At 40.7% G+C, this 22,446-nt stretch overlaps 1 protein-coding gene across 3 annotated transcripts in view; it reads right to left on the bottom strand.

Moving 5' to 3' along the window:
* ARMC8 (armadillo repeat containing 8) overlaps window positions 1–22,446 on the bottom strand; it is a 58,315-nt gene that overhangs the window by 30,621 nt on the left and 5,248 nt on the right. For all 3 annotated transcript variants that reach the window (XM_042878237.1, XM_042878236.1, XM_042878238.1), the window contains 4 exons: window positions 12,477–12,548; window positions 2,367–2,509; window positions 2,170–2,267; window positions 192–284 (listed from right to left, as the gene is read on the bottom strand). In XM_042878237.1, the coding sequence (XP_042734171.1) occupies window positions 192–284; window positions 2,170–2,267; window positions 2,367–2,509; window positions 12,477–12,548 (406 nt within the window). The remainder of the gene's footprint in view (window positions 1–191; window positions 285–2,169; window positions 2,268–2,366; window positions 2,510–12,476; window positions 12,549–22,446) is intronic.

The raw sequence follows: 22,446 nt of genomic DNA on the forward strand, positions 1-22,446 counted from the left end.
TAGTAGCCAAAGATATTTACATCTCAAAAATCAGTTATCTCCATAGTTTGTATGTGATAGCAAATCTAGGACAATAGCAGTTGAGCCACTATTGTGCTAATGTGCCTGCCAAAACAGGAAGTATCTTACACAGTTTCTTATATGCTAGAAACACAGCAAGTCTCACAGAGAACATGTATTCTCTTCCTTACTTTGCAGCAGTGTGAGAAGATCTGACATATGTATTCTTGTGTATATCGAGACCTACTGAGCAGCGCCATGAGGTGCGAGATAACTGTAGCATCCTGGAAGCAAGTCAGAAAAAAAAAGGGTATTAAGACCATTTCACCATAGTTTGTTAATAATTTGTTACTTAGAAGAGTACTCAATTCCTCAGTCCATATTCCCAACAGAAAGTATTTCAGAACAAACCACTGGAGTTTCCAGTCCCACTGAAACTTGCAGACACAAAACATGACCATAGAAGTAGTATAGAAGATACTTCAGACATCCTCACAAATGCATGTTAGATATAAAAATTTCTGCTTTTGCCTCCAGAGTCTTTATTTCACGAGCAAACAAGAAATAAATAAAAGGGGAAGAAGGAAAAAAACCTACCCTGACTGCAAATCTGGAATTCTGTGGCACAGGCTGACTGATTAGTATAGAGTAATCATTTAATCATTTCCCTTGGTTTTGACAGCGTTACACTAATGCCAGAGAACTCCAAGTACATCAAGCAAAAGAAAATCATTAAACTTGAAGTTCTGTCATGAAAACACATCTATCTACTTTGTAAGCTCTATGGTAAATTACAAAATGACAATATTTTAAAGCTGTCTGTTAGTTTTACCAGTACCTCTCAGGTCAGATGACGACATTAAAAGCAATACCAACCATTTTAATTTGGAAAGGCAGAAACCTGAGTTAACTCCATGAGATAAAGGGTGCCTAACAAAGGAGATGAAAGAACCGAACGATTCTTCTTGTCCAAAGAACTTACAGTATAAGTTGACCATACACAAGTAAATCAGATCTGTTCTACCTGCAGGAGAGCAACTGATGAATTGCAACACTCTTTGTGGGGAAGAAGTGGGTTAAAATTAGAGCAAAGTCTTCGTGCTCATTAGCTACTTTCACAGTGATGAAAGTAACAACAACCCAATTGCTATAAGAGCTTTTTCTGAGCTTTCATTTTCTAATTACTTGGAAAATTTCCAGCAGTACTTTTCTATATGAGCAAAATAACTATGCTGAAGACTCTTCTAATATTATCCACATTTGGGATTAACAAAGTTTTGCAGTATTCACCTTTATTTTCAAGATGTATACGTATAGAAACTGTGAATTTAGCAGGCCAACTTCAGAAAATTTTGCTGCCAACAGCCCATCCTTTTTCACCACAACAGAAGGCAAAAAGGTGGAGCAAATAAAGTATACTGAGAACAAAAGCAACTTCTGTTTCAATTGTTTGTTTCTTAATAACTGGAAGGGATCAACACAGCACAGACTCTTTCGCCATTTCAGGGTCTGATAGAAAAAATTACTTACTAGGAACTGGAATTCTTGCAGATACACCAGACATATATCCATGCTTGCTGCATGCTTATATGCATAGGAAAAGCAAAGGACAAACTATTCTAAGCAGTATTATTAGGGACTGGTTTAAAGTAGTTGCACCTGATCTGCCTTTCTACATGGCATATATACAAACACTGACTGCTTCTCAACTGCAGAGTCCAAAAGGCCTGGGAGCAGTTGGTTTGGTTGAGGGGTGATACCAGACACTAAATCCTCAAGTACTGCACTAGTGGACATAACCATCATCAAGCATCCACCTGATTCTCCTTAACAAAGTGAGCCTGCAGTAACTGGCTTTAGGACACAGACCACAAAGCCAAGTTCCATGAGAAACCAGAAACATCTAATGGGCCAACCTTGCTCACAAGAAAAACATGCTGAAATCTTCAGTAGTCCTAACAGATCCCCAAAACGTTTAAGTGTCTCCTTCCTCAATTTAAAACAAAGCAGACTGACACCCCTAGAATTCCTCTGTGGTTTAGCACACTTGACCCATTAAAACAGATTCTTATCATTTTCCATTAATCTTAGGCAGTCTCATCTCTACAGACTTTAACACACCGAACAGCATTACGATTAAAAGGACAGAATACTCTGCTTACAACTTACTGTGTACAGGAGATCCTCTGGAGTTACAGGACTGATGAATATGGTACGGAGACACCGTAGGCAAGCTTCTATAAACTTCAAATCTGGTGACAGTAATCCTAGAAATAAAGAAAAAACTAACTCAGTTTCATTTGCTTATTCGAATACTCAAACAACTACTAAGAATTAGTCATTAATTTACAACGAACAAAGAGTACCTTGCAATAAGGCTGGGATAATATGGCAGTCTAGTAGGGATTTGACATTATTCTCTGTGCCCATTGCAAGGCTTCCCAAGACCACTGCACATTCTGTTCTCAGTTCTGTGCTGGAGCTTTCTTGCTGAAGCAAGTATAGCAACCTGCAAACAGAATTATTTTTAGAACAAAATTCACATGGAACACAACTGGCAAGTCAGGTAAAAAGTAATATGAATCCTACAATATAAAGAGGATAAGGCCATTAACAGAAGGACGGAATCCAAACTAAAGAGTAAGATGAGCATTTCTGTGTTAAGAGTACTTTTACACCGTATGTTCCTACACAGGTTTTAGTTGCTGCTATGGTGCAAAGATACCTCACTGCTTCTTCTAAAAATATAATGTCACTGTACTGATGATGAACTGGGATAATGTGCTTCAGGTTACCAAGGATCCCAAATTTCAATTAAAGGAAATGAGTCTGCTGTTTGACGTCAGTGGGAAAGGGAGCCTCATACATCTCCCCACTGTTAGCCACCACTGACCTAGGGATGTGGCTACCACTGTCAGGATGGCTGCTGCCTTTGGCAGTGACTTCTTCCAGGTTGCAGTTGCAAGGTAATTCCGTGGGCACTGGGAGCAATGCGAGTTTTGAACACCAAGAAATTATCACATATGAACATAAAGAATGCCCATCTTTGGGTCTCAATCACCACAGTTTCTTTAAAGAATCAAGATTCCTAGGAGGTCTTTCTATTATTCTTTTAGATGACGTTGGTAGTACCTGAATCACAGGCAGAGCTCACCAAACACTTTCACTTTAAATTTGAGTCGTGCAAAGACAGAGAGCAACCAGATTCCTGCCTCACGTTGGCACAAAAGATAATCTCCAAGATTGACAGTGTTTATTAACTTGAGAACCATTTAACTAAGGGTTCCCTCTACAATTCTCAGCACAGCTAGAACAGGCAAGATGGCTTGCACACAGAGATACAATTCAGAACAGGCAAGATGGCTTGCACACAGAGATACAATTCTCTCTGTACACGCAAGATACACGGTTGCTTTTCTAGAGATAGCAATGCACAATTCTGTCTCATTTGAAGGGATCTTCTCTAAAAGCTTGCAATATACTGAAGCCTCCTCCGAGAGAAGAGGGGCCACAAGTCAGCACAACCCCACTGCTGTAGGAGCAAGAAGTAGCTACTCAGATCAACAGATGCCTAAAGAACCCCCCACCCCCAATCCCAAAGCTGCCTTCCTGAATGGAAGTAAAGTAAAGAATTAGCCAGAAACACAGCAGCTAAATGCAATTTAGGAACACAGGACAGGAAAGAGGTGATTAGGGGCAGAAACACAGAAGAATACTTTCAGCACACATCTCACATGTTTGCCATTTACATAAGGGATAAATTGCTCCTTAAGTTTGTAACTTAAAATAAAAGGCCAACAGACAGAATTACAGCTTATTAAAGGAAGAGAGGTCCTTCCATGACATCAAAGGTCTCCTCCACAACTAGAAGTTGGACATTTATTGTGGACAATTCCACCTCTGCCAGGAAGCAGATCACATAACCAGCTCCTGGAGAACGACAAAGCAATCCTCCAGTTCTCCCTCACAACTTATTGAATGAAAAACAAGCAGATTTGCCAGAAAAGGAAATCTGCCTTGCTGTAAACACAGGTCAGACACTAAACAGAAAGCCAAGGTACTCCAGCATCACCCAAAGCACAAGCATATGCTTTGTCAGATGTAGCTGATCCAGTGGTGAAAAAAGCTCCACAACATAAAAAGGGTGGATGAAGTTCCTTCCTTCGCACCAAAATGAACACGTGTGATGGAAATGAGCCTAGCAGCACAGATACCTTCTCTCCTTTCCAATTCTTTCAGATCCAAACAGCCAGATTGAGAACAGAACAGACACAAATTCAGAGCAGCACAGAATTCCAGAATGACTTCTGCTTTTGCAATCTTCTCTGTCCACAAATGTAACATGCATAAAGACGAGCAGGTCTGTTGTTGCTGCTGTAGTATTGGGAAGGTTACTTGCTCCTGATGTTTAGGAACTTCTTGTATAAATCTATTTCTTATTTGTATCCATTCACTATGGCACATTTGTTATCCTCTATAATATCCCTCTGGTGTCTTACAGGCAGCAGTTGGCAGCCACCTTCCTTGAAGCACTCCAGTCGCAGGTGGCTCAGTGGGGCTGATCTGCCCCATCTCTTTAGTGCTGATGGAATGCAGGATGTAAAAAAGGCCCAGGTTATCAGTTGTTCCACAAAGCACACCTCACTCATCACTTGGGCAAACTCAAACCAACCGTACCTATCCGACAGGCTTCTGGAAAAAGAACCAACAAGCCCCCCAGAAATCCTTAAGACAAAGAAATATTTCTAAAGCTACCAATTCTGGTACTGTCCTCTTCAGTGTGTCAGCTGCACTGAGTTCAAGGTAAAGATGATTGCTGCTACTGAAACAGCACAAAAGAAGTAAAACATAAGTAATGTTATGTGAGATTGTAACATTTCACTTCCAATCCTAAAGAGACAGCATAACCTTGCGCCAGTACTTCACCTCCTAGATCAGGTAAGAACTGACATCAAACAGCAGGCTGTTCTGGTAAAACACAAATTCACTGAATCATCTTCACTAAAATTTACCCCTGAAGAGAACATTACAGTCCCATATGGACACTGCAATCCCACTGACTGTTCTAACTCGGATATTCTCAAATCACAAAATAAAAACCCTTAATTCACAGGAATTGCCTGGAGCAGACCAGATGAATGAACTCACTGTGGTACCCATGCACTTTGCAAACACGTTGCAGCAGTTTTTAAAATCAGCATTCTATTTGTAACCACACTGCTGGAAATGATGCAACTTGTGGGGGCATTTCCTGACAAGTTTGACATCAACTTCTTTTATTGGTACGATTTAAAAAGCAAACGGAAAGATGTGACTTCAAATTGTTGGGCATTTAGAAAACACACTGACAGCCAAGAGGAGAAATCAGCAACAGAGGCTGTATACTCTTCCATCTCAGCACAGGGAGGAGAGAACGAAAAGCAAAGTCTGTTGCCAAAATGATTCAGCTCCAGGTTTAAGCAGCTTTTAAAATAATTGTAAAATGCAGTTTTTAAAAATGATTCAGCGTAATTTTATCAAGAATTAAGGCACTTCATTCGTCCTGCTGTCATGATGCTCGCTCAATTTGCTCCTTCTTTCAGGTGCTCAAGCATCAGAACTCCTCAGTGTTGGAACCCTAAGACCCCGCCGGCTCGCTTACAGCCCAGGCTGCACTGAGATACATTTTATTTCAGTTTAATTCAGCACATACAGAACAAATGTGCTGTGAAACAAACAAAACAACTTCCGAAACGGGAACCACAGACACCATCCTCCCCAAACCCACAGCCATACCTCAAGGCAAATGTTTCTGCAGCATGCTGTATGCAGGGTTGGTTTTTATGGACTGCAGTGGGAGAGGCGTAGCAGAGCTGGGGCAATGACAGTGAGCCAGCAGCTCCTCCAGCTCCAGAGCAGGACCTGAGCTTGCACACTCACAGACCACTGCTAACTTGGAGATACACCATGTTTTATTTTGTAATCATCTGAAGCAGTTTTATTATTGGAAAAAAAAAATAATAGACAAGAATATAAGAAACCATCTTTTTGTTGATTATGTTCTCACAACGAGAAGCTGTTGAACAAGGCTGGTTGGACTGGATGGTCTCAGAGGTCTTTTCCAACCTTGGTGATTCTATGACTCTAAAACACAGCTGTACTCCTCTGGTGTAACAGCTGGTGGAAATGCACCTAGCTGCTAATTAGATAATGTCAGTGGCTTTCTGGGGGCAGTGGGGGTGGTAAAATAGCTTGCATGAAACCTAGATCTCAATTTAAAAATGCAAATGTATTTCTTTCAATGTTCAGGAACCATGTCCTGTAGAAATGTTCTGAGATGCATGTCATATTGATAACATCCTGAGGCTTTCAAGGGCTTTGATAAATGAACTATTCCTTGGATCCAGAAACGATCAGCCCTGTTCAGAAACATTTACTTTCAAGTTTGCTTTTTTTTTTTTCTGAAGGAGGTTTCACAAAATCCAAAAGCACCCTCAATTCTGAAGGCTGTTCACTTCCAAAAGAAGTAATTGCTGTTTTCCTTCCCATTAACAGCCCATGCTTAGAGCAGATGTTACAGCTATGTTAATGCAAAGGAGGGAAAATGAAACACACTGACTACAATATATGGTCTGCATATTTAAAATAGAAGTTCTTAACTAAGCTTTGTAATTAGTACAGATGAACATTTAAATACAGATTTCTCATACAGAAAGTTTTTGAAATATTAATAACATCCTTTTCTATGTCTTTGAAACATGCTTGGCTTTCATCTTGGGTTTTCCACAGAACTAAAGATCCTCTTAATAATATTCCCTATTGCCTTTTTTAATTTCTTTTTTTATTTTTTAAAGAGCAAACTGACACCTTGTCACACTGAAAATTACAAATTTAAATGACATCCTTTTACAGTCATGAGAAACATAATTCTGGAGCAGTTTGTTGTTTCCAGCGTCTGGAATGGGCAAGTTCAGCAAAGATGTTTGCAATATACTGCTACCATATAGAGAGATTAAAAAGATAAAGAGGTAGAAAAACAGCATGTTCACACGGGGAGAAAAGGGAACGTTACAATTTGGGTGCTCATCTCCAGCTACCAGTGCTAGCATGAGGCTTACTAGGAACAGCTGCAGCAGTAGCAGCATGTCCCATGGAACATGGAGGATACCAGAACAAGGCTCTGCCAGAACCATCACAACTCACATCTGTAGAGCTCAAGAGCTACAGGAGATGCCCAAAGCAAGGGAGATTCTGAAACAGGAAAATGGGGGAATGCTGTTGTTGACTCGCTCTTCAGCCAGCAATCCCTTAATGAAGGTATCCAGGCAATTGTAACTAAATGAGATAGGACATTAAATCCATCCAGAAGAATACTTCAATGAGCTCCATGAACAATTATGCCTGGAAACCACAAAAAAGGGCAGCTGGAAGCATGACCTATTGTGAACAACTGACAGGGATTCATCCAGGATAACCAGGCAATACTCTAGACATGAAGCAGAACTTTCAAAGAATGTAGCTACTGAATAAACAGGGCCTATAGCAGCTGAGCAAGGAAGATTTTCCTTTCTTTTGAAGCTCACTGAGATGGGTGTGTTGCACCACAGCGCTGAAAGATACCTGTGTGTGACTGGGACCTCACCAGTGTGCTCCAACACAGACCTCATACAGCTGGCTACAAAGGTGGCAAATTTACTCTGACATTCCACCCCACTTGCAAGTTGTCACTCTCTGGAGTTCTTAAACCTGGGAGGGAGATGGTGAAACTCAGCATTTAGTACCTGATAGAACACTTCCAGCATTTCACTGAATCCCATTAGCAGGGCAACTGCTCAAGTTACAGTACTTTCTATCTTGAGATCCTGTAATTCAAGTGACTATTTATCATCTCTAGACCATTTCTGGTGAAGTATTATTTTAGTAACACAAACAGCTAACACGGATTACAGAGGAAAGTATTCTTCTACAGGGCTACATATTACAATGCTGCAAGCAGTGGGGAAGTAAGCTGCAAAAAAGTTTTTCCTTTAGGAAGAAGCTTCAGCTTAAAGCTCCTGTAACTTCTTGTTTTGTTTAAATACCTTCACTTACAATAATATTACATGATTTTTTTTCCCCACATAAGTTACCTTAATATCCAACCAAATTGATTTTCATTGCCCACTAAATCCAGTGTTGGAAAGCCGTAATACCTACTGAGTTGTGTGAAGTCTACAGTAAGTTATCCTTATACGAAATACGTTTTTCCTTAAGGACTGGGTTTGATTTCTTCTCACCCTAATGATCAGTTTATGTAAAAATAACTCTTGCTACTTCATGTTAAAGCAGTGCAGAGTGATTCACTTTTTCATAACAGGAAGCAAGGTTTGTTGTCTCTCCATCTGTATTTTTGAATTCTTTGTTGTACACAAAATGGCTAAACCATATTCCCACTCCATTTGCTATCACCCAGCCTTCATTCAGAAAGAATGTCAAGAATAGGTTTTGAACAGTTTTACAGAAATGGTGCTCACAGCTCCTTCGGAACAGTTCCCATGAGACATCACAAAGCTAATTTTGCATGATTTAAAAAGAAAAGAAAAACTGTAACATAAAATTCAAATCAAAAATCACAACTTACAGGATGCCGTTAGAAGTACAACTCATACTTACAATGTCCTTTTTGTTACTACAAAAGACACCTCTAAGGGAGGCTGACAAGCTTTTAAACAAAACCAGCTCAAATACAATCCTGCTGACCATGAATGCTTGCCTTAACTCACACATACTCCACAGTACAGTTAGCAGGACACCTCTTTCCAATCACACACGACCCTCATAGTGAGGGTTACTCTTCATAGAGACATGTATAATTACATAAGTAGGCCCTGCCTCCTGACTTGTCCTGAAGACAAAAGCAAGCACAAGAGCACCAGCCCCTTCAGGGCTTCTTCTCCACCCCTTTCACACTCTAGGGCAGGGGAGGATGAAGCTCCTTCACTCAAGCCCACAAAGCACTAGGTTTGGGCACAGATTCCCAACAAGTGAGGTATGTAACACAGAAAACGCCATACAAAGTGCTGCCAACTAGAGAACGAGCCATCAGCAAACAACTGTGCTCTACCCTGGCAAGGATGTCCATGAAGTAACTAATGGGCATGACAGACCGAGTAACACCATGTCCAAACACTGTGCCTGAGATCTTGAAAGAAAGCTGGTACCATACCAGAGAACTGAATCATTTCAACAGATGTGTCCAGCTGGTAGCTGGTTCACCTCTCATCAGCTCCACCAGCAGAGGTCCTGCAGCTCATCTGAGCGCCATGCAACTTCTGCACAGTCAGCAGTCAATTAGATGGGAAACAGAACTGCAAGGGATCTTGACAAATCCTTTCGTCACCATCCCTGCTCCAAGACTGGATCAACGATCCACTCTACAGACCTTTCTAACATGAACACCAAAAACCTTGTTCATGTTGCTACTTTAATTAGAACCTGGGAAAAAAAAAAAATTACTGCTGAACTGATATATTTATCTGGTAACCTGGCCTTAGATTGCCATGAAAATTGTTTGCTGCCCAGCGTGAACTGAGGAAAAAGTAATGTCAAACCAATACACGGCAACTCCTCATCCATTACTGCTCTGTTACTTCTTCACCAAAATTTAATACTGGATCCATGGATCACTGCATACTTTGAAAGGTGATTGAGATAACTTCTGCCTAAAACCATTTTGAGATAGTGTTGGGCCCAATTCTGCTGTGCCTAATCCTAAGTGGCCAATAATTAAGGAAACCCGCACGACTACACGAACCAAGCACAAGACATATCTGCATTAATACATGTTTCGTGCATAATTTCAGCACAAAGTTATGAGCTAAGGAATTAAAGACTTTCATAGAAGCCATATTCCTCATTCACAAGGGAGTGCTACCTTACAGTAACTAATGATGGATTTAGAACCAAATACTCAGTCCAGTGTTAGTATGTCCTGTCTGTACAGGAAATGATCCTGTCAAGCAGATATTTGCATTCCTAGCTAAGTGCGGCTCTCCTTTAAGAGATGCATTACAAAAGACAACAGTTAAAGAACTCCTAGAACAACTACTTAAATTCAAAGACAACCCCAAGCAAAAACTTCAATAGCCTTTGTTCTTAGCATCTTCTTCAGAGCAAACAATCGGGAAATGATCACAGGTGACTTTGAACACCATTTAATTGGTACATCTGTTTCCCTTTTTAAAAGATGACACCAATAAGCTGTAAGCTCATGAACACAGGTGGCCACTGACCAACAGTAAAAGCAATTCTGCTATTCTTCCCCTGCATTTTTTTCCATGGAGATCTTTGAAGGACTTCACAATTCTTTCCAATGAACTAGCAGTCTGATGTGTTCAAGCAGGTATTATTCACACAAGCCTTTGGTATGCGGCCCACTTTCAAACAAAAGATATTTCCTTGGCTTTTCCAAACCTCAAATTGATCTGTACTAAAACATAAACACACTGTTTTCTTTTGCACTACGTGACAGAAATGTGAAGATGCTCTTTGGATTTAAATGATTTCCTCTCATCACATGAAAAGTTGCTGAAGGAACACTAATTTTTTCTTCTCTGCTTCTCTAAACGTGTAAACAAGAAGTTGAACCACAGGAAAAAGCAGCAGCAGCAGAATTCTATCAATTCCCATGTCAGTATAGAAAAGAATCACCTCCCCTTGGGAGACTGCAATCTAGGCGAGAAAAGAAAACCCACAGTTAACTTTGCAGAGGACCCTTAGAGCAAAGAATTAAAGCTTCCTTACACCTTTGCTTATTGGGATACAGTTTGACCTTACAAACGGGAATTACAATTTTCCTGTTCAGCTTCTTTTAGTTTCAGTGGTCATTTCATGAATTTAAAGGCACATCAAAAAAAAAGACAAATTCCTACCACCCTGTTAGAGAAAATAGGAGTTCTTCAACATAAATGGTCTGTAATCTATTTATGTCTATCTGCAAGACCTTGAGGAAACTCTACAGCCTTCAGAAAGGCATTCACAGGTGGATAATGCCACAAGATTTTGCCAGCAAGAATTGTCTTTTCCCCACAAAATCCCATTCCATTTATGTTCTTCTCAGAACACAGAAATAGTCAGCCTTCTCAGAACGCAGTCAGAAAACTTTTGGCATTGGAATTCCTGCCATTTGAGGATAAGCTGTACTAAAGTGAAAGCAGACATGATCATTTACCTTTAAGACTTCCCAAATACAGTCCTTTCTTTGCATTAGGTTAACCATGCAGTTTACTTGAAAAGCCAGAAGATATTAACAGAAAAAAATTTCTGTATTTTCATTATTGGGCACAGAACAAGTAAAAAGAGGAAGCTCAATAAGAGCAAGAACACAAAGTCCTGTGCAATTTATGAAAAGGCAGATTCTAGATTTACAAGAGAGCCTCTTTTTTTTTTTTAATTGGAAGCAAAAGAATAAATAATAGTTAGAAGAATCTCTTGGGTCTGTTGTGGGGGAAAAAAAAAAAAGGTATTCTTTAAAGTTCGCAAAAGTTCCATCCAATGCCCACTTCGATCTTCACACACCATGGGAAGTCTTCTCTTCACCACCCACTTGTTTTCAGTCAGAGCTGAAGATTACCCAGCAGGTTTTGGAGAGCGGGTTTCCCCACAGCTAACTCCTAGGGAACTGGGGGGCTAGCCTTGGCACAAAACTTAATCTGTAAATGAAGGCACTTCATTCAAAAATGAAATGCCAAGTGAGAAGAAGCTGCCTCAAGCAGGACAGTTGGGGGCCAAGTTGCCATTTAAGCAAGGATCACAGGTAGGTCCCATACTGCTGGCACAAGTAATGCAAGGCTCAGAGCTTTCCTCCTCTGCTGCTGCAAGTTGTAACTGAAAGCAAGGTGGAGGAGAAGAGGTGTGAAATGAAAGCCTTAGTGAGCAATCCAGTAGCTGCAGTTATCTGTTGTATGTGTACCGCTAAAATCAGGGTCCAGAAAAGGTTAACAACAGCTGAAGCAGTAATCCAGCAATAAAGCATGAACAAAACTCGTAAATCCTTTGGAGCAGGTGGAGAACAGAAGCAAATTATCTCAGATGTTTATTTATCATTTTAAATTATACTTGCAACAATCTTACACACTTTAACCTGTGAACTCACCAGACAATTGGCTGAAGAACAGGACTGAGATGCAACCACTTTCATCCATCTTTAATATTATCAACGTTGAAAAATATACATTTTTCATTCCTAAGCTGATAATGTTTGATTAAACGTTAAAAAAAAAAAAAAGAAATCTCCAAAACTACTTTAAGGAACCCTATGAAATTCTAAATTAAAAGCGTTACTCAACAGCCTGTGCTGTAATACATGAGATTAACACACATTTCAAGTCTCCCAGTTATATTAAAGAAACTATGCAGTCATCTACAATCAAATTAAAACAAAAAGGTGCCTGTGATCTAAGGATCACCATTCCAGACCTGTTGTGAGTCAGTGAAAAGGAGAGTAGCAAAGGACATACCTTGGAACTGCTCCCAAAACAATCAAGTTGGCTTTTTGTTTGTTGTTTCCAATTACAGCATTTTTCATATCTCTGTAAATCCAGAAAGAAAAACAAACCCTGGTAAATTATGCTGAGGTACTGAGGGCTTAAATCTATAGAATTTACTATTTCCATGAGGGCTGAGCAAATACTCTTTCACATCTCCATGCTTCACCTGCAGGACTGTGCTTAAGGGCACAGTTTCCACAGCCCACAGGTAAACACCCCAGAACTCCAGGATTCCATGACATCCCAGCTTATGCAAGCAAGCAAAAATCCCACACCATCTCACATGCACAGCAAACATGAAGAAGTTCTCATTACTGAGCAAAATTAGACAGTTTTTTGTGCCCATACATTCATTAGACTTCATAATAACAAAAACCACGCATCTGTTTCTCAAAATCCAGGGAACAAAGTTGGAACAAAACCACTTCCCTGTCTGCACATTAGGGTAGGGTTAACTGCAATACAGGTGTTTGTACCACGGTAAGGAACAAAGAGAGCATTTTGGAAAGCCAACGCTGCTTCTGCACACTACCAAGTCCTACAGAAATGTGTGCTTTGCAACCTTAATGTTCAGAAATTTTCAGTACTAAATATTATACACCAAAAACATCACCATTTTTTAAAGTGTCTCTCCCCCTATACGTGAATACACTGAACATATGTGAACATCCAGAGAATGTGAAAGAAAGCATTATGACTGGTTTTGGGAAATCAAGACGACACATTTCTAGGAAAGCTTTCAGCTGTATGGGTTTTATAAAGCCAAGGGGAGAAGGCAGTTCAAATTAAGATAATTCTTTACCAACAAATCACAATGTTGCTAAAATAATAAATGTATGCACATAATTTGTGAACTTCAGTGGTTGCTTCACTCTGTGCCTGCAAAGACAATGGAGCAGATCCTCCTGGAAACTCCATTAAGGTACACACAAGACAAGGAGCTAATCCAGCACTGCAAGTGAAGCTCCAGCAAAGGCAGATCAAGCCTGACCAACCTGGTGGCCTTCAACAATGGACTGATGGCTTCATTAGACAAAGTAAGAGCAACTAATGTAATCTACCTGGATTTCTGCAAGGCCTCTGATAGAATCCCACATCACATTCTTCTCTCTAAATTGCAAAGAAATGGATTTGAAGGCTGGACTGACTATTTGGAGAACGAAGTACTGGCTGCATGGTTGCAGTCAGAACATAAGCTCTACGTCCAGGTGCAGACAGGTGATGGGGGGTGTCCCTCAGGGGCCCATCTTGGGACCAGTGATCTTCAATATCCTTCTCAAAGACAGAGACAGTGGGATTGAGTACATCCTCAGCAAGTTTGCAGATGACACCAAGCTGAGTGGCACAGTTGATAAAACAGAAGGAAGGGGTGGCATCCGAAGGGACCTGGACAGGCTTGAAAAGCAGGCCCATGGAAACCTAGTAAGATTCAACAGGGTGAGGTGGAAAGTATTGCACTTGGGCTGGGGCAATCCCAGATACACCTACATATATGTCAACATATTAGGAAAAGAACTGATTGAGAGCCACCCTGCTGAGAGGACTGGGGAATCTTGGTGGACAAAAAGCTGTACATGAGCCAGCAGTGTGCTCTTGCAGCTTGGAACCTGGGCTGCATCAACAGAGGGGTTGACAGCACGGAGAGGGAGGGGATCATCCCTCTATGCTCTGCTCTCATGAGGCTCCATCTGCAGTATTGCATCCAGGCCTGGGGCCCCAGCACAAGAAAGACGTGGAGCTGTTGGAATGGGTCAGAGGAGGGCTAGGAGGGTGTTCAGAGGGCTGGAGAACATCTCCTAGGAAGAAAGGATGAGGAATTTGCATTTGTTTAGCTTAGAGAAGCAAAGATTCCAGGGAGAGTTCATTTCAGTATTTGAAAGGGAGCTTACAAACAGGAAGGAGATCAACTTTTTACATGTTCCTATTGTAATAGGACAAGGGGGAATGGTTTTAAACAAAAAAGGGGGAGGATTCAGATTAGATGTTAAGAGTAAAGGGGGGTGAGGTACTGGCACAGGATGTCCAGAGAAGCTGTGGATGCCTCATCCCTAAGGGTGTTCAAGGCCAGGTCTGATGCAGCCTGGAGCAACCTGCTCTAGTGGGTGGCAACCCTGCTACAGCAGAGAGGTTGAAGCTAGATGATCTTTAAGGTCCTTTCCAGTTCAATTCAACCCACTTTGTAATTCTGTGACTGTTGCACTATGACTCTGACTTGCTGTTTGCAAATTTTAAGAGATTTAGGGTAGCACAGTTGTTCCTGAAGACCCACCTTGTTTTGCATGAACACACTACTAACACTTCTTATAGACTGAATTGGAAACTTCCACTGCAAGAAGGAGCTGACCCAAGTGTTCTACTTAATTCATTTGTTCCAAAAAACTTGATGAAGGCAGGCAGCATTTGGACTGGTGTAAACAGAGCCTTTATAAACCTCAATTAGTGAAAGGTAATTGACAGTTCTTCCTGAAGCATTTCTCCATGCGACTCGAGATTCTCCTGTGGCACCCATTTACATCACCACAGAAGAGAACTTTAGGAATTATAAACAAGTGGAAGCATGGTAAATTCTTAAGTTTGGCTAGAGATACTGGAAAGGAAGCATTACTGAAAGCAGACTGAACTCCAAACAGCAGTCCAGCCTAACTCCTAAAACAGGTAGACATAGAAAGCTACTCAACTTGTCAAGTGAAACACTATTTCCACAAGTCTGCTTCCAGCCCCTGGTTACACAAAGCTAAGCATCAGCAGAGAACATTGGACTACTATGTTACATCTCACATAAGCTTGGTGAATTTGTATCTCATGACAGGATACTGAGAAAAAATAGCAAAATCAGATGACTGGCAAAGCAGGAAACCCCCCAGAATTAAGGAACGGACTCAAAGGCTCCACTAAAACTGCACTCCAGTGGTTCCTATGCTAAAGATTTGATGCAAAGTGTCTTAGCTATTCCTCAAGACTTTTTAAAGAAGAGTACTTACAAAACAACTGCAGAAGCAACACGGTGGATGTTTGAAAGGAATTTCAGTGGTAGAACAGATGAGCTAAGTCCAAGTACTAAGCTGCTTGGGCCACACCAGGGCTACCTACCTTGTAATCACTACTCAGCTCAAAGTCATCAGAAAGGCTGGCTGCATCATGTCACACATCCTCGAGAAGCAAAAGAGAAAGCACTTGCAAAGCACTCCAAAGAATCGTGAAGATGCACTGAACCGCCAAGCAATCTGTTTCTGGTGACATTTTAATGCCCTGCTCAGATGACTGGACACATCACTTCAGACACAAGTCTGAAATGACACAAGGGTCACAAGACCCTTTTGTGCCTCCTTGCAATGACTCCACAATAGAGCAGCTTGCTAACTCCATATTCATTTAATACATAATAAGTATTACCTATCAGAATTGGATTTGGGGTCCCTTTAAGAAGTGGCATGAAGACAGTCAAGCTCTATAATTTAGAGGTTTAGTGAGGTTACAGTCCCAGCATGAACAACATCCAGATGAGTTTCTCCATCACAGCACACACATCAAGTTCCTCAGAAAGGTCACGATGGGTAGACAAGAAACTGAGAAATTTGTCTGAGATATAAGACAAATCCAACACAAGTTCAAGAAGTTTGAACATAAAATTAAATATCTTCAAACTCATAACCAGACCTAAAACTGTCACACGTAGGGCTTGGAAAAGATCACCATGCTTGCATGTCTAGGTACTCCCAAGTTATGCATCTCTTCAAATTTGCTACTAATAGAAATGAGACTAGTTATATGGAAAAAAACAAACAGGCAGGTATGGAAACAAAAAATATTCCTAGCATGTTGTAATTCAAAGTTGAACAGTAGAATTGTATTTGGTTCATTACGCAAAATAATTATACGATTTCATTGTATGATTTATAGAGATTTTCCCAATCAAGAACTACTCCCCATAGAAAGTACAGAAGTGCTATGTATTATCTTGGTCTTTGAGGTCCTTGGAGAACCACGCAACCTGAAGCACCTGAGGATAATTCCCTGACATGAAAACATCATCTCCAGCAAGCTTGAACTCAAATGACTTCAGATCCAAGAAGATATGAGACTCATCCAAGAAGAAAGAGTAATGAAGTTCCTAACCTTCAAAGTCAGGTAACTAAGAAACATCAGAGACGTGCAGTCCAAAACTGGATATCCAACTTTACTTTCAAGCATCATGCACACTGCTCCCACTTTTTACTATGAACAGGTCCTTGAAACAAAGAGGAAGGAAAGAGCAGCAGAAACAATTACAAAGAGAAGAGAATTTCAGAAGAACAAGTAGCCTGTGGTGCCTCTGGTGTGTGAACACCACGATGCAGAGGAGAAAGACATATAGACTTCCCAAAAGACTTGCAAGCCCTCAGGTAATTTCCCAATATGCTGTCAGGCAGCAGTAGAGCATGAGCAGCTTCAGAAGAAAAGAACACATGCGTGTAAGATCAGTGTTTAAGTCTCTGTTCCTCAGGAAGGCAGCTCTCCAACCCAATCCATTCTATGATTCTACACAGAAAAAAAAAGCAAAAACCATGAAGTTTCCATATGAAGAAGCTGTAAGGTACTTCTGAGGTAGGGTTTCGTGTGCTCTTTCAAATCCTTTTTAATATTCTGTGTATCAAAACCTTATATCTTACATTCAAACTCATTTAATGAAATAATTCGCATTACAATTAATTTTAATGCATGGATTTAAAGTCTGATACATTATATACGTATGCCTACATTTTCTGCATGGAAAGAAAAATATGTATGTGAAAAATAGTCAAAAAGGATAAGTAGACTGCCAAAAATGTGAAGATGTCCCAACTAACCTCTTGTAAATACTTCTTCCTTAAGTGCTACATCAGCTTTCTCCATCTCTTTCTGCTTTTTAAATCAATAAGAATGCAGCTGCATCAATTCAATCCTGTGATAATTCACTACAAAGTTATAAAGCTACGCAGAAATTGAAAAAACAGAAATATTTATTTTCTGCTTCCAAACTGTTAAAAAGGGCAACAAAAGTCACCAGGTGAGGTTTATCAACTCTAACAATCTCTTGGAACGCAGCAATGTAGAAAGAATCTGCTCCATTAATCTGCCACAAATAGCAATTTAAGGAGCAGCCTATGCTAGCTTTGTGGGCGCACCCGTACAGAAAAACCATCTACAATATTTCAGGAGTATATGAAAAAATCATTTCCATCCAAATGCAGTTGGACAGAAGTTACAAAGTGAACTAATTTGCCAACGTTATATGAATGCACTTTTGTTCTGATTCGTAAAGCCAGGTATAACCCATTTGGGGCGAGCAAGAAGCAGTAACAAAGACCATAAAACAGGTGAGTACTGAGAAAATGAACGTTCTATTCAACACTTCATGAAGTTTACTCTCATTTGGGACTCTGAACTGGCGTGAGTTCACTTCCCAGATGAGAAAGAACAGAGCTCTAAAGCGTTTTTGTCAAGCCCTGATAGCAGCATCTCTTCTGCAAAAGAAATCATGTGAAAGCAACATCTTTACCCACATTTTTACATACAGTTAATTGAGCACAAACAGAAGTAGGTTTTACAATGTTATAGGAAGTCCTGGAAATCTCCTTCTAGCAGTGCAACACGACATAGCTTGGAACAAGCTAGAGGGACTTGAGGAACGACAGAGAGGATAAAATGAACAACCTCTGTATTTTCTCATCTCGTGTGTTCTGAAAACGGAGTAGGTAACCATATTTACAATGTTCCCACCCAGAGAAGAATATTCAACACGAGGTGAACAATCACAGAAGGAAAAATAATCCAAGAAAAGTCAAGCCAGCACATTTAGCTCTAATACAGAATAATTACAAAAGATTTTTAGAGGATCAGGTATGCAGGAGAAGCATCCAAGGCAATGTGTTGTGAGATCCGAACATTTATCTACCAAAAGCAGAGCATTTGGATGAAGCAGGACATCTGTCTGGTAGGGTTTTCAAAAACCCAAAATGTAAATATCTAAAAGGCTGGAATATCTGTAGTAGATACAAGGAGACAGCTACAATAAAAACTGCCTGCTGCAAGCTCAGGACAGTTTCTAAGCTTCAGTATCACAGAAGCAAAACCCAACACAGGTGGACTTGAGTCAGAAACCCACTGTCAGGCTGAGGCTTTGACAACTGTACTTTCTCCAGCTGTCACCTCCTCTTCCTTTTCCCTTCTTCCTCCTCTCCCATTTCAATGGTTGAATGCAAAATAATCAACAGAAATTAATTACAAATATTACATGCTAAAATGCTCATGATTATTTCATCAATTAACGTCTACAGTACTACAGCTTGAATATCTGGTAAGTATCCATTAAAGCACTAAAAGCTCCTGACAAGTGCTGCATACCACCAAAATGAGCTTATTTTTTAAGGTAAGGATCAAGTTGAGAAGAGAGATTTCAATCTTTCTAATCTCAACTGGAAAAAAAAAAAAAAAGGTAATATTATAATTTTACAGTAAAGAATGATATAGCATGTAAATGCACTTATTGTTACTCAACTTCATGTTTTAACACTCAGAAACTGTTACACAATTAACACAGCACAAACTAAACAAACCCAAGGAAACCCCAAATCCATGGTTGTTCCCAATCTCAATTCTGTACTGTCTGCACAAAATGAGAGTGCTGTAGAAAACAGCACGTGGCAGCACAGTTACAGCAATGCAGAACACAGATACTGCTAGAAGCCATCACTTCATCAGCCTTCTCCACATCACACCACAGAAAGCCTTGAACTCCTACCTAATGTATCCCATTGGAAGAGACAACTTACCTTGTCATGTTTTCTTGCCAATGAAAGGACCACACAGAAAGGGGAGTTGTTCCAACGACCCACATCTATCATTAGAAATATCCATACCTTACTCCTCTGAACTTATCTCAGTTTCCAGCTCTCGTTGCCTTTGTGTGTGTGCCTGAAGTCTTCTCAACCAATTTTTGCTGCCAACAAAAGAGTCTAAACCCAGTCAACTCACCTGTCTACAAAAGGCTAGAATCATTTGAGCACCTTTGCCTCGTTTCAACTTACCTTCCTTTCAGATCTCTACGTTCACTGACAAACCAGGAGATGCTGCTTTTCCTACCTCTCAACTACGTTTTCTTGTCTCATCCTTTGCGCTGGCTCTGGCAATTGTGCTCCAAAGTGGATGAGAGCACTAATGAACTGAAAAATTGCCTACTCAACCTTGAGAATGACACATCTCACATTTCATGTGCTTGAGGTCAGCAGCGGATGAGAGCTTAGCCAGCTTTTTTAGATCAACTTTTTAAATAGAAGAACCACCACAGAAGCTATGTTCAGTGCTCCCTATCACCAGCATTTCAGCTTTGGAGCACAACTCCTCTGCTTAAACTAAGTTGCAGCAGTAAAGAATGATCTGAAGAGACGTGGGGAAAAACAGTTGCACCTGAACAAGGACTCCTTGAAACAGATGTTCTATTCTGTGAGGGAGAAAGGCTACAAGACTACCAGAGAAGTCTTCAAACACATGACCCAAAGCATCCAACACATACAGTCACTCTGTTCCTTCTTCCATTTTGAAACCACTATTCATTATCAAAATAATGTTGTCTGCCACAAATCATTCCAACAGAGAAAACTCAGGATTCATTCAGTGCAGGAAAATATTTCAGAACGGCCTTCAAGCCCCTGCTTGCCTATTCCCAGATAAGTGCACATTAACATTGTACCACACTGTCCCCATTAGCTTAGGCAGCAATCACCAAAAGATCAACAGAATCTGTTCACTTGACATGGCTACTATTCATTAGCTGGTAACTTCACACCTTTCCTGCATTGAAGCACGGCCTCAATTTTCAGCTCCATCAGCTGACTGAGTGCACTGGCCTCCATATGCATTGGGCATGCTTCCATTTCCTTTCCTTTTTCCTTTTCCATTTTCCTTTCCACGAGAGACAGTAAGTACTCACTAAAACAAAACAAATTCACCGTTTACCAATACTCTAACTTTCCCATTCTATGTCTGGGAACAGACATTTCAGACAACACAGGTTGGAAGCACGTTTGTAACTTCACCAGCCAGCCCTCCCGCTACCTTTCCTTCCCCAACGGAGGCAAAAAGAAATCCCAATGCATTTCAATCATCAGGTGAGCACTAACAAAACAGCATACATACTAAAACCATTTTAATCAGCTGGTAGGCAAATTTATGTAAATGGAGTTCTATCCTCCGGATGTTGCTGGAAATGTTGACCTCTAACAAGGAGATAACCTGAAAGAACAGTTCTGTGCTGCAAACTGAAAACAAGCTTGTTTTGAAAGGAAACTATTTTTAAATGCTGACTGATCAATATGAACCACAATCTTAGAACAAAAATCAAATACCAAATATTAAGCATCACAAATGCAGTAGCACTGCTGTTTTATGGCACACGCTCCTCTCAAGCCCAAATTATACCTGACTCTTAACTCCCCTACACACCCAAAGGGCACAGCGTGACTATTTCTCCCTACTCTGCCTACGATATTTCTCTCTCTTACAACCATCCCTCCTCTGCAGTTGTCTAACAGATTACTAACAAGTTAAAATCTGAATGACCTAAGCATTCAACTACTGTGCTGAGCCTAAAGTTTGCCACTCAGAACCTGTGTGAACAATACTCGAGTGCCTCCTGCTCTCCAGCTACAGCAGTCTGCCTGATGAAAGATGCCTCTCCCCTTATCCTGCTTTCAGCCTGCAGCATCACTGTGACAATACTGCACCTCAGACATTGGCATCTAGAGAGCAGTTTGGAGAAGAAGAGTTCCATGCCCTGACAGCAGTGTTGAAACAGATCTAATAATTGTCAGTGCTGTGAGTGGCAACGGCAAGCTTTGAAACGTTAAACAACCCTCTTAGTCTGATTATTTCTAGCCAAATGCAACAGGCATACTTAATTTCCTATAATTCAGTCCACCTCCAGTGTTTAGACCAGGAGTTACATAATTTATTAGAAGACTTCAGTGCTATGCTTTTGTACCTTCTGTTGTAATATAAAGCAAGTGCAAATGGGCAAAAAAATTCTAAGATAGAAGTCTTCATTATAGCTTCATTTCTTCCCTACGTATCTACGTTATATTTCCACCTGACTCTACAAAAGCTATCATATTGAAACCCCGTCTTCCCACAACACAACTTCATTCCCAAACAACGTTTGAGGTGCTTTCATTTTCAGCCTCCACCACTCTGAAAAACCTGCCTACCTATTACATTCCCCAGCCTGCCTCCTGAAGGGGAACACTGAAACAGAGCACTGCTCCCAGCTCCCTCTCACCTAAACACGCTCAAACTTCCCTGCCAGATTCCACAACCTAAAGAACAGGCATTCCAGACCACAGAGACCCTATCCTGCAGCTCAAGAACTGCAGCACCAGGAAAGTCAGGAACCTCTTCTCTCAGCGTGTGAATGATGCTAAACAAAAACACTTTAAAGATTACACAACTTGTAGATGAAAGCCCTGAGCTGAAGAATGACACCTGAAAGTTTCACACTGTATTTGAAAGAGCATCTATTTGTCACAGAGTACCACACCAAGTAGGTCAAGTGATGGACTGAAAATGCACGGAGGCAAAGCGTAACAGGAACAAGCCTCTAAAAGCTCATCTGCTCTCAGAGTCTTTCAGGTGAAAACTAAAGCAAGGATGTATGCAAAGAATAAAACATGACTCCTGCAGAAAACTCAAGTCCAGAATCGCCCAGTGAGAGGTGGCAAATGTGACTGGGTTTATTTTGGATGTGCTGTTCATCTCATAGAATGACAGGGCAGTAAGAATGAGAGGCAGAAGCAGGCTCTTGGCACCAGGCTGATGGGCTTCTTGGTGTTCCATTGGAGATGGAATTCCTTCTCTTCCCACCCCACGAAGCTGCCGTTCCCATTTCACAAAGCTTTCCCTGCAGGCATGTGTGATTATTTTACAGTCT

Source organism: Lagopus leucura, unplaced genomic scaffold (assembly GCF_019238085.1).
Source record: "Lagopus leucura isolate 7727_CA_CO unplaced genomic scaffold, USGS_WTPT01 Super-Scaffold_100021, whole genome shotgun sequence".
Lineage (NCBI taxonomy): Eukaryota > Metazoa > Chordata > Aves > Galliformes > Phasianidae > Lagopus > Lagopus leucura.